General features: G+C 39.0%; 1 protein-coding gene across 4 annotated transcripts in view; it reads right to left on the bottom strand.

The window, feature by feature from the left end:
* KCNT2 (potassium sodium-activated channel subfamily T member 2) overlaps positions 1-13,682 on the bottom strand; it is a 322,338-nt gene that overhangs the window by 94,294 nt on the left and 214,362 nt on the right. For all 4 annotated transcript variants that reach the window (XM_075936723.2, XM_075936724.2, XM_075936725.2 and 1 more), the window contains 4 exons: positions 7,842-8,071; positions 6,453-6,669; positions 4,945-5,050; positions 4,311-4,483 (listed from right to left, as the gene is read on the bottom strand). In XM_075936723.2, the coding sequence (XP_075792838.1) occupies positions 4,311-4,483; positions 4,945-5,050; positions 6,453-6,669; positions 7,842-8,071 (726 nt within the window). The remainder of the gene's footprint in view (positions 1-4,310; positions 4,484-4,944; positions 5,051-6,452; positions 6,670-7,841; positions 8,072-13,682) is intronic.

The following is a 13,682-nucleotide window of genomic DNA, read 5'->3' as shown; positions in this document are numbered from 1 at the left end:
TGTATTGTACCACACATCTTGCTCCTTTTCTCTACAAAGAAAGATAGATACTGAAAGGACAGTGAGGGCAGATGACATTTTAATCATCATGGAATGAGGACACATCTAAACATGTCCACTACTACACATAGCCTCTGTTCGCAAACTGCAAAAAAGATGTAAGAGAAACTAGTAAACCTTGGTAAAGGCTGATTTATAGTGGGTGAAGTCTGTGACAAAACTCCCATTGATCCTGGGATTTCACACTATTGTCTTAAAATATGAAAAGTGTGGTAGACTGATAGTACAGGGTGAAACGCTCTAAATTGGGACTCTGTGATCCGGTACAGATGTTGCAGGACCAGACAGTCCCGGTGGAGGGCTAGCAGCAGGGAGCCCTGAAGGGTTGGCAGGGCAGCAGGCTGCCCGCAGGGAGCTGCTGGTGGGGCCATCCACCGTGCAGTTGCGGGGCTGCCCAGCAGGGCTGAGAAACCTGGTACATGGCTGCCTGGTAGGGGCAGGAGCCACAGCAGTGATGGCAGGGCAGCAAGTGGGGAACCAGCTGAAAGGGGGCAGTGGCACGGGGGCCAGAAATGACCTCCCTAGGTCAAGCAAAATCCCTCATCTGGGATCTGACAGCTATTGAGGGTGCTGGACCAAGGAGGTTCAACCTGTAGTGTGCTTATGTGTGAGCATTCCTAAAACTGAAATACCCATCTGGAGAAGTGCAAAAACAGATTAACAGAGCCAGAAAAGTACCCAGACATGAACTACTTCAAGACAGACCCAAAAGAGAAAACAACAGAATTCCATTTGTCATTACCTACACAACTTAAACCTCTCCAATACCTTATCAGCAATCTACGACTTATCCTGGAAGATGATCCCTCACTCTCAGAGGCCTTGGGGGAAAGGCCAATTTCCCAGGCCTTGGGGGAAAGACCAATTCTCGCTTACAGAACACCCCCCCCCCAACCTGAAATGAATTATTTCTGGTAACTGTGCTACACAGCTACATCATAAGCATCTAGGAACCCAATCCTGCAATTAGCCCCAGTGCCAACTCTGCCCACATATCTATACAAGCAAATTCATCACTGAAGCCATCCACATGCACTACCAAATCAGAGGCTCATTTAACTGCACATCTAGTAATGTGATTTATGCCATCAAATGCCAGCAGTGCTCCACTGCAATATGTATTGGACAAACAGCCAGTCCCTACGGAAAAGAATCAATGGACGCAAATTAGATATCCATAAAATGAACATACAGAAACCTGTTGGTGAACACTTTAATCTGCCTGGTCACTCATTAAGAGATCTTCAAGTTGCTGTTTTGTTATAGACCATTTCCACAAGCCAAATACACAGGGAAGGATTGGAACTACAATTCATTCACAAGTTGAATTCACATGCCAATGGTCTGAATTTAGATACTGGATGTCTGGGACATTATCAACTAACCCAAACTACGAAGGTGCCAATTGTTCTTTGTCTGTGTAGATTCTGGTGTTAGTACTCTTCCTCTCTAATTGCTAACTAATGGTCCTTATCTGCTTCTTTTAACTATCCAGGCTTTAGGTTTTTCCTGTGACATACTAGCTTGGCTTTCCCTTTGATATTTATATACCCACTGCCTCTTCCCCCCTCCCATTTTTTCCTCTTACTCCCCGCTCCCTTCCCTATTTATTTTTGGTTCTGGACATCCAACACTCCGGTCATCTGAAGTATGGGCTGTGCCCATGAAGCTCATGATACCATCTACATGTTTTGTTAGTCTTTAAAGTGCTACCAGACTACTTGTTGTTTTTTAAGTTTATCCTGTACAGACTAACTCAGCTACCTCCTGAAGCTTATGTTTACAGGAATTCAGCCAAGTGCTTTGCAGAAAAATATTTACCAACTTGGATTGGACACAAAGTGTTCATGAGCTTTGAAATGAGTTTAGACAAATTTCATCTCTCTTCATTTTCTTTTGCCCTTCAACTTATGCTTTCATTTTTTCCCTTGCATCCTATTGGTCCTTCCAGAGGCTGCCCTTGCATTAATGCCCCAAAATGTATGTTCATATGAGACCCCACTTGAAGGTTATCAGTATGCTGTGAGCTCAGTCTCAATAGTATTGTGGATCACCTATTATGTGCAGCATGGGTTGAAAATAACCTGATACTTTTAGGGAAACAGAAATGCTTTTTGTAGGAGAGAAGATCTTTGTTAGCCAAATTAGGAAGATTTTTTTTCTTTTCTTTTCTTTTTTTTTTTTTTTTGCAACGAAGGCAGAGAATTCCCAGCAAAGAAGGCAGAGAATTCACAGCTAGACCTATGAGCTGGGCGATAAACATGGAGATTCTTTAACTAGACACCTGGCCAGGTGGCAAGTGCAAAGGGTTTCAGGTCCCATTCCAATAGCTTTCTGTGTATGGCCCGGGCAGCCACCAACCTTCCTGAAAAATATTTTTGACAGAAGAGAAGATACCTCCCCGCCCCACCAGAGACTTGGGGGCTTAGTGATGGGGGATCATTGAATGGGGAAACTTATACAAGATCCAAAATCAATATAAGCACTTCAAATGCCACATTGGGATTGAGCTTATGAATGTTTCGGAGTTTTACCACCTATACTCAGCTTTGTTTTGTACGATACACTTTGACGCTAGAATGAAAATATATAAGGGAAATTTGGTTCTAAATGAAAAAAAATCTGTTTTATGATCCCTTGTTTCCCCATGTGTCTCTAGCCCTTTTGGACCACTCTAACTTGAGCTGACCTTCTCAGACCAGAAAATCCTTCTCAGACTAGAAAATCTCTAACTGATAGAAAATCAGGTGATTTCCATCAGTCATTGCAGAAGTGGGAGATGAATAATTACAGTGAGAGATAGCAAAAAGGAACGTCACCAGCTGGGCACAAGAGCAGTGAGAACAGCACTTTGTGATAAGTTAAAAGAGATTGTGCAGTATCAGTCTGAGCACAGGCAGTTCCTGCACTGTGAGAGAGCAGATTTCTCAACTCTGTAAACAAAGATTTTGACCTTTATTTCCAACCTAGTACACAAAGCAATGGTTTAACAATTGCAATGTTAAAATTAGCCATGTCTTATTTTAGAAGGGGGGGGGGTAGAAGTTAAATGATGTTGTGAAGCTAAAAGTATCTGACTTCCCCTCCACATCAGTGCATTTGTGAACTCATAAATGGAAGCACGTAAACAATGCACACTCCCTTTTAATGTGACATGCCCATGTACCTGCATGTCACTAACCATTTTCAGCCAGCACTATAAAGGGACAGACTTTGACTTGCCCTTGCTTTGGAGTGCATAGATGGGGGAGAAGGACAATGCAAGGAACATTCTGCCCTTTTTGCACAAGATCCAGAAACAAATGCAATTCTGCAGGGGGAGAGCACAAGAAAACACTCTTTCCTTCTAGTTTCACCAAAGAGCATGGGGAATGAAGAGGCCATGGCACATGTTACAATTCCTCTTATAACTGTTCCTGAACTGATGAGGACCTATATTATTCTTAAATCAGGACTGCAGCTTAATTGTACAATTGAGCCGTACATGCATTAATAAATGTTTGTTCTTCTGTGGTTTTATAAGGCAATCAGTGAACAGGGACACTTCCCAAAGGACATTTCTAGTTTCTGGAATGGATCAGCTCTGAAATAAGCAGTAGTCAAACAATATGCTTAGTTAGTAATATGCGTATAGATAGTAAAGTATAGGCTATCTGTCTTCTGCACTTAATAGATAGACAAGTCAAATAGTCCTATACTTACTATTTATAGTGCAAACCATGCACAGACTTGTTCAGAAACCTGCATAGGCTTAGCTCTGAGACATTGTCTTGAAAGGACAAACTCACTCCTATCATGCAGGACAGCAGTGTGAATAAAAAAGTGTTCCCCTTGATGCTAAGCAAGCTGGGAAAAAGACGGATGCAGACAGGGAACTGAATAATTCAATATACATCTGAAACATACAGCAATTAAGGCACATGTTATTTGAAATATTTAAATTACAATTTGTCTCCAAAAATTTCAGACTTGTAAATGATTTTACAACCTAATTAGTACTCTGATTTCCTCTACTTTTCCTTGTAAACCTGTGGTAGTTAGAAGGACTCCCATTGATGTCACTGAGAGTTATTTTAGGTCCTTACTGCACAACACACATTTAATATCATCCTTGTCTCCACTCTTAAAGATGTTTGTGCCATAATTTTATTTAAATTAGTCATATTTCTTGTGACCATCAGCCACAGACAAAGCACATATTGTGATTTAAACACTTATTTGTATAGTAAAAAAATTTTAAATCCACTTACGGGTTATCCAGAAGCAATACAATAGGATTAAGTTCTTTCTTTGGTCTATAATAAGCTCTGAGTGGAACAATAAAGTTGTATAAGCCATTTCCAGCTGTCTCTGCTGCAACTATAATCAATTTATTTTTGAATCCATAGGCTTTGGCATCTTCATAGTAGTTATGTTGGCATCCCTTAAACCAGTATAGAAAACAAAACTTCAGTGGCTTTGGACAGAAGTCAATACTCAGGGATAACAAGATTCAAAGTGGTTTTTCACTTCCCAAGCTAAAATGTGTGAGTTGAACTTAGTCTTGTCTGAGCTTCACAAACATCTGTCAGCAATTCTACGTGTCAGCATGGGTTGTAGGCGGCCCAGTGCTTTTTTTTGTGACGGTATTGCCTGGTACGCAGTACTAGCATCTCCAGACGTAGTACTAGCACCGCCAGTCAGAGCTCAACGACATTTCCCCTGGAGTACCAGCACTTTTTTTTTTTTTTTTTTTTTTTAACAAAAAAAGCACTGGTTGTAGCTGAATGGGTGCTGAATGCTACTTATCTGCAAATGCAGACAAGGACAAAATTGTGTTTGAACACAACAAATAAACAAGCCTTGTTTAACACATGGGTCTTTACAGTAACAAAAACTTTTTACCTTGTCCAATCTTAAACAACAAAATGGCACTTTTTCATGCAGCAGATGGCAAAATGTGGGAGAACTTCCAATATAAGGAGAGTAAGGAGGATAACCTTTAGCATACCTAGAAGAGTAGAGAAACAGTTTTGAAAACTGTCAGCAATTTAGCAACTGCAAAACAAACAAGTCTAACTATTTTTTTATTATTACTATTTGCGGCATAGCAAAGAGAGACAAGTATTAATATGTATAAAATCATGCATAACTAAATATTAAATTAAACAAAATAGATTCAATTAGTTTTCTCATATAAACAATAATCATAACACTATGTGTGTGTGTATATACATATATACACACAATTCAGTAAATATAATAAGTGGTGACATTGTTATAGGATCACATGTTTGTTTATTAGGGTGACACATTTCTCAATTGAACAACTTTAAGTGTCATTCAATTTCGTGCCGTCTAATGGCTCAAGCATGGATTTTCATTGTAGAAAGTAGATGGATGATGTTCAAGATATTTCTAACTGATACATAACACTTAAAAGTTAGGCTGATCCTATTGCTAATCATCAGAAAAATCTAATACAATTGATACAATTTGTAATAGCAACCTAGATTGAATTAAAAAAGTATTGATTCTAACAGTTTAATTCTTTTCTGAATCCAACTAGATATTTATATGGATGAGAATATCAACAGTTATTTTGACAGGAGAATAGATGAGCTATAAATCCTCATACTTTAAGACGTAAACAAACTGACTGAAGTTTAGGAAGAAATTTCTCTTTTTGGCAGTTTAATCCATGATTTTCCACTACAGATTTTGTAGCAGCCCAAGGCTGGGGGCATGGGAGTACCTAATGCTCTAATTTTCCATTCAGCATATCATAAACAACATCTGGGACAGAACCCTAAAAGCCAAAACAAAGGCACAAGCCCCAAAACTGTGTTCTGACTGGGAGAGTGCCAAAGCTCCTGATTGTGCTGCTGCTCCTGTTTAAGTCAGAGGAAGAAACTGGAAGTTGTCCATTCAACTATACTCCACACCGCTATGGACTCCTGCTCTCATTATCCCTGCTTTCTGATTCTGACCTTCTAGTTTTCTGACTCCTGGTAACAGACCTTTGGACCCTGTTCTCTCTTTAGTCTCTTTAGACCCATACCCGTTATGTGGATTTACTTGAGTGTTTATGAAATAGCTTTTCACTTCCAAACACAGCCAGGCCTTTGTTATTGAATGTCACAAATGTCCTGCAGGAGTTGGACTATTTCTTATTTCAAAATAGAGGAAATCACTCTGTCATTGGGCCTTCTGTCTTTTCACTACAGATTATGTGATATGATCACACATAAATCAGGTCCACTTCTGTTTCTTATTAAATGAGATGTCTTTAATCAGAAAAAGAGTTGAAATCCAGTTTCCAATCATTTCAATGGGAGCAGAACCACACTTAACATTTACCCAGTATTAACATCTACACATAGTAATGTCCTGTTCACATTGACTTTACGTACTCTGAAGTCATTGAAATGTCATCATCTGAGGGAGTGGTTTCATCCTCTGACTGGTCACTTAGAAGATCACATGTCTGAAGCGATGAGGAGTCTGCCACCTCCAAAACAGGTGCTATGCTAGATCTTCTGCCATCTTTACGTCCCTCTGAAGGAAGGGTTAAAGTAGGTCCAGCGGAAGATCTGTATCCTGTATCTTGTAAATCTATAGCCACGGTCCCTAAAACAGCATCAGAAGCAACTCTCAACATGCAAGTCCAGTCAGAATTATAAAGGGGGTATATTATGCTTATTATGGATGATCAAAAACACAACCATGTATCAAAATGTTATGAAAATATAATAAATGTTTAAGCTACATCCAGTAGAGCCTTACATCATTCTACAATAATATACAAGGCAATTTCTCATTAACATGGTAATAAATTAATTTTTTCCAAAAACTTACCAACCTATAGCATTTAAAAATATAGCACATGCAAATCAGCTTTGAGAATATTTGCAAATAAACAGCAGGTTATATTGAATTTATGGATGCTGCTATATATCCTTAATGAATACAAAATTTTACTTAATCAATCTGATATTAACTAGGATAATGTGTAAGATTTCCAATTGTTTAAGTGAGATCAGATTTTGACACCTTGACTTTTAATGTGTTTGTTCTTCTTGGTTCTGTTACATTATGTTTCTGGAAACAAAATGTAGTCCAATGAGTTGTTTGATGGGATAAAAGATTGTCTAGTGATCTGGACATTGGAGTATTACTTCCTAATTTATACCAGTAACAGGTACTTGTACAGGAAAGGGGGAATACACCTGATGGGGCTGATAGCATCTAATATTTGGCCACTTTGTTGTGAATTAGTTTGTGATATTCAAATAAACAATAGGAATTCACTGCATGAGATATTTTAGACTTTTGGTGTATTTTAGCTAGATTACCATGAAATGTATCAATTAAACATATGTCTTTGATTATGAATTATAGACAGCAAGACACTACAGCCTTTTGTGACTAAGCACTTTAAGTGTTTGTCCACAGGCCTGATGTCTGTCAAGCTACACTCAGCAAAGGGAGTCTATGGTCCATGTGGTTTCTGATACTTCTGTGATCCCATTCTAATCCCAGGCCACACTGCTTCCTGAGGCTCCCCTTGGCTGCAAACTGGAAACTGGAGCCAATGGGAGCCACAAGGCTCCATGGCTGTGGAGCCGGTAAATAAACAAACCTAATCATCCAGTTAGCAAGTTTCTCAGAGTTGATCTGTGAACCAATTTGAAAAACATTGTCATAGGGCATTTTAAAATAGATTTATATTTTTAGTATAATATATTTCTGATCTTTTTTCCCCATAGTATCAGAATATTTTGAGATTTACCTGTACTTACCCATACTGGCAATTACACTATGCAAGGGCAACCTAGACGGTCCATGATAAAATGACTTGCATTCATTATTTTTTCTATGCTGTTCTTGTTTTTTAAAAGCTGAATTTTCTTCTTTGGTGATGTTGATATAAAAACAAATATCTGTAGAGCTCATAATATATCGCGGGCCTGGATTCAGCAGAATGTTTTTGTTATCTTCCCTCCTAACACCAATCAAACAGACTCCAAACCTTAATTAAAGAAGGAAATTAGATGGCTTATTTAATGACTCAACAGAATGCAAATTGCAGATTACAATAAGGGACTCTTAATCTAGTCTCATGAGCTGTAGAATCAACACATGAACATTCTAGGAAAACAAATATTTGAAAATACAATAAATGAAATTATCCCAAACCAGACCATCTATGAACCTCAAAGCGTTCAAAAAACTTGTTTTTCTACTAATGTCTTCTAATGTTGGGCAAGTTAATTTCTGACATAATCACTCATAAGAATACAATAGAAATATAGAACTCTGCTAATTATCAAACTAAACTGTTCCATTATTCAATGGAATTGTTTTCAGATTTTTGCCCAATAATTTAATCTTAATCTTTTTGATCAGTAGTGGAAAATAAGGAATTAAAAATTTGTACAATGCTCTTACGTTATTTTAAAATCCTAGTAATCTATTGATAAACTGTCAATTGATTCATTTTATTAGAAACCACTTAAAAAACAGAATGAAGCTAATATACATGAAACTAGCATTTGTGGGTCCACACTCACCATAAGCTTGTTCAAATGAATATGTTCAAAATATGTCAGGACATATCCGGAGTTAAGGGGATCTGAAAATATAGCCTAAGATGTAAACAAATGAGCTTACACTGTCTAATGAATCAGATCCTAATTTCTGAGGATGGGACCATAGAATGTTTGATCATCAATAGATTAATAGATGAGCTATATCAATTGCGTAGCTTAAATCAAAATAGCTTATTTCATCTGTTGGTGCTGTCTACACAGCAGGAAGTCCATGAAAGAGCAATCTTCCTCCTAATTCCCTTACTCCTCATAAAATGAGGGTTACAGGAGTTGGAGTAAGAAGTCCTCCAACTAGACATTATTTTGCCATTATGATGAAATAACTGCTTGTAGCGTAGATGCGGACTATATTATTTAGGAATAACATCAGTTATTCTGAAATAACGCTGCTGTGTAGACATACCCTCAGGGTGCAAACTGGCTTGGCAGGCTTGCTCTCCATGCTTGGTAGCCACCACTTTCAACTTAAGGAAGAATGTAGTAATTATTAGTGCATATGCTCTAGCTCATGCAAAACCTGATGTTGAAAAAGATGCTTTTTATGCCACGTTAAACAGCATTGTATGTAGGATGTCACTCCCACTTCATATTCTCTTGTTAGGAGATAGGAACATGAGAATTGGCCATGATAGAACTGAATTTGAACTGGTACTAGGAGCATACAGATCAGAAGAGAAATCAGATGATGAGTGTCTAATGAAATTTGCTTCCACACATAGACTATTTGCAATAACAACATAGGGTCAGCACAAGAACTGCCATTTTGGGACCGATGGGACAACGTTGGGTTTTCCAGCCAGAATGTTGATTCTTGACTAAACTCATTCAGGATGTATAGGAATCAAGCAGCACTAATCTTGCTCTGGAATCTGATAATCAAAACTAAAAGCAACACATTTAGCTTAGTACGGGGTAATGGTTAGATTTTCAACAGAATCATGGATTTGCCAGGAATGTGTTCTCATGTAAATTAACAATGTGCCAATAGGCTATAAAGCAGACTGAGGTGACCATAGGAAGTATGAAATTTAGAGCTGTCAATTAACTGCAGTTAGCTCAAGTGGTTAATATTTTTAATCACAATTTTTTGAATTCATCATAAATAATCACACTGTAAAACAATAGAATACCAACAGAGGTTTTTTTTAAATATTTGTCGTTATTTTTTCACATTTTCAATATTTATTTTAATTACAACACAGACTACAAAGTGTATACTTTATATTTTATAAATTTAATAAATGTATGCACTGCAAAATGATAAACCATATAGTTATTTTGCAAATCACTTCATACAAGTATTGAAGTGCAGCCTTTTTACTGTGCAAGTGTAACTTCCAAATGTAGATTTTTTTCTTACATAACTGCACTGTCATGTTAGCAAAACAATGTAAAACTTTAGTGCATACAAGTCTATGCAGCTCTACTTCTTGTTCTGCCAATTGCTAAAAAAAATACGTTTGTTTCCACTGATGGACAATAGTGCTGTCTGCTTCTTATTTAAAATATCATTAGAAAGTGAGAACAACTGTTCGCATGGCACTTTTGTAGTCAGTGTTGCATGGTATTTAGTGCCAGATAAGCTAAACATTTATAAGCCTCTTCATATTTTGGCCACCATTCTAAAGGACATGCTTCCATGCTGATGATGCTCTTTAAAAATATACATAAATTAAATAAAATGCTTTCTTTGCCTCTGTATTGATGGAAGAGGTCAGCTCCCAGACAAATTCACTAGGCAATGCAGTATGGGAAGGAGGTGGACAGCCCTTGGTGGGGAAAGAACAAGTTAGGAACTATTTAGAAAAGCTAAGCATACACAAATCCATGGGCCCAGATTTAATGCATCCGAGGGTACGGAGGGAGTTGGCAAATGTCATAGCAGAGCCTTTGGCCCTTATCCTTGAAAATGCATGGAGATCGGGAGAGATCCCAAATGATTGGAAAAAGGCAAATGTAGTGCCCATCTTTAAAAAAGGGAAGAAGGATAATCAGGGAACTACAGACCAATCAACCTTACCTCAGTCCCCAGAAAAGTCATGGAGGGAATCCTCAAGGAATCCATTTTGAAGCACTTGAAAGTGGGGAAAGTGATCAGGAATAGTCAACATAGGAATAGTCGGGGGCAGGTGAGCAAAGCCCACAGGTAAGTGCTGAATGTGCGGGACTGGGAGATGGGTTGGAAATGGGGGGGACTACGGCCTATAATGGCAAGGAGAAAGGAGGGTCAGGGCACAACAGGGAGGCAAGATCAAATCAGTATCTTAGATGCCTATATACAAATGCGAGAAGTATGGGTAATAAGCAGGAAGAACTGGAATTGCTAACCAATAAATACAACTATGATATCATTGGTATTACAGAAACCTGGTGGGATGGGACGCATGATTGGAATGTTGGTATGGAAGGGTACGGCTTGCTCAGGAAGGACAGACAGGGAAAAAAGGGAGGAGGGGTTGCCTTGTATATTAAAAATGTACACACTTGGACTGAAGTGGAGATGAACGTAGGAGATAGCAGTGTAGAGAGTCTCTGGGTTAAGCTAAAAGGGGTAAAAAACGAGGGTGATATCATGCTAGGAGTCTACTACAGGCCACCTAGCCAGGTGGAAGAGATGGATGAGGCCTTTTTTAAACAATTAACAAAACTATCCAAAGCCCAAGATTTGGTGGTGATGGGGGACTTCAACTATCCAGACATATGTTGGGAAACTAACACAGCGAGGCACAGGCTATCCAATAAGTTTCTGGACTGCATTGGAGACAACTTTCTGTTTCAGAAGGCTGAAAAAGCTACCAGAGGAGAAGCTGTTCTGGATTTGGTTTTAACAAATAGGGAGGAACTAGTTGAGAACTTGAAAGTGGAAGACAGTATAGGGGACAGTGATCACGAAATAATAGAGTTCATGATCTTAAGGAAAGGTAGAAGGGAGACCAGCACAATTGAGGTTATGGATTTCAGGAAGGCAGATTTTGATAAGCTCAGAGAACTTGTAGGTAAGGTCCCATGGGAAGCAAGACTGAAGGGAAAAACAACTGAGGAGAGTTGGAAGTATTTCAAAGGGACGTTGTTAAGGGCCCAAAAGCAAACAATTCCGCTGTGTAGGAAAGATAGAAAATATGGCAAAAGACCAGCTTGGCTTAACAAGGAGATCTTGCATGATCTCAAAATAAAAAAGGAGTCATATAAAAAATGGAAACTAGGACAACTAACAAAGGATGAATATAGGCAAGCAACACGGGAATGCAGGGGCAAGATTAGAAAGGCAAAGGCACAAAATGAGATCAAACTAGCTACAGGCATAAAGGGAAACAAGAAGACCTTTTATAAATACATTAAAAGCAAGAGGAAGACCAAGGACAGGGTAGGCCCACTGCTTAGCGAGGAGGGAGAAGCAGTAACAGGGAACTTGGAAATGGCGGAGATGCTCAATGACTTCTTTGTTTCGGTCTTCACCGAGAAGTCTGGAGGTGTGCCTAACGTAGTGAATACAAGCAGAGAGAGGGTAAGTTTAGAAGATAGGATACACAAAGAACAAGTTAAAAATCACTTAGGAAAGTTAGATGTCAGCAAGTCACCAGGTCCTGATGAAATGCATCCCACGATACTCAAGGAGCTGATAGAGGAGGTATCTGAGCCTTTAGCTATGATCTTTGAAAAATCATGGCAGACAGGGGAGATTCCAGAAGACTGGAAAAGGGCAAATATTGTGCCCATCTATAAAAAGGGGAATAAGAACAACCCAGGAAATTATAGACCGGTCAGTTTAACGTCTGTCCCAGGGAAGATAATGGAGCAGGTAATTAAGGAAATCGTATGCAAACACTTGGAAAGTAATAAAGTGATAGGGAATAGCCAGCATGGGTTTGTGAAGAACAAGTCATGCCAAACTAATCTGATAGCTTTCTTTGATAGGATAACGAGCCTTGTGGATAAGGGAGAAGCGGTGGATGTCATATACCTAGACTTTAGTAAGGCATTTGATACGGTCTCGCATGATATTCTTATTGATAAACTAGGCAAATATAACTTAGATAGGGCCACGATAAGGTGGGTGCATAATTGGCTGGATAACCGTAGTCAGAGAGTTGTTGTTAACGGTTCTAAATCCTGCTGGAAAGGGATAACAAGTGGAGTTCCTCAAGGGTCTGTTTTGGGACCCGTACTGTTCAATATCTTCATCAATGATGTAGATATTGGGATAGAGAGTACTCTTATTAAGTTTGCAGATGATACCAAACTGGGTGGGGTTGCGACTTCTTTGGAGGATAGGGACATAATTCAAAATGACCTTAGCAAGTTAGAGAAATGGTCAGAGGTAAACAGGATGAGGTTTAATAAAGAGAAATGCAAAGTGCTCCACTTAGGAAGGAACAATCAGTTCCATACATACAAGATGGGAAGCGACTGTCTAGGAAGGAGCATGGCGGAAAGGGATCTAGGGGTCATAGTGGACCACAAGTTGAATATGAGTCAACAGTGTGATGCTGTTGCAAAAAAAGCAAATATGATTCTAGGTTGTATCAACAGGTGTGTTGTAAGCAAAACTCGTGAAGTCATTCTGCCGCTCTATTCTGCACTAGTTAGGCCTCAGCTGGAGTACTGTGTCCAGTTCTGGGCGCCACATTTCAAGAAAGATGTGGAGAAATTGGAAAGGGTACAGAGAAGAGCGACAAGAATGATTAAAGGTCTAGAGAACATGACCTATGAAGCCAGGCTTCATGAACTGGGCTTGTTTAGTTTGGAAAAAAGAAGATTAAGGGGGGACATGATAGCGGTTTTCAAATATCTAAAAGGGTGTCACAAGGAGGAAGGCGAAAATTTGTTCCTCTTGGTTTCTGAGGACAGGACAAGGAGTAATGGGCTTAAAGTGCAGCAGGGGAGGTTTAGATTGGACATTAGGAAAAAATTCCTAACTGTCAGGGTGGTCAAATATTGGAATAAATTGCCAAGGGAGGTGGTGGAATCTCCCTCTCTGGAGATATTTAAGAACAGGTTAGATAGACATCTGTCAGGGATGGTGTAGACGGA

The sequence above is a fragment of the Pelodiscus sinensis genome, chromosome 9, assembly GCF_052426305.1.
Source record: "Pelodiscus sinensis isolate ZL-2025 chromosome 9, ASM5242630v1, whole genome shotgun sequence".
Classification (NCBI taxonomy): domain Eukaryota; kingdom Metazoa; phylum Chordata; order Testudines; family Trionychidae; genus Pelodiscus; species Pelodiscus sinensis.
This window is presented reverse-complemented; position numbering and strand designations above follow the sequence as displayed.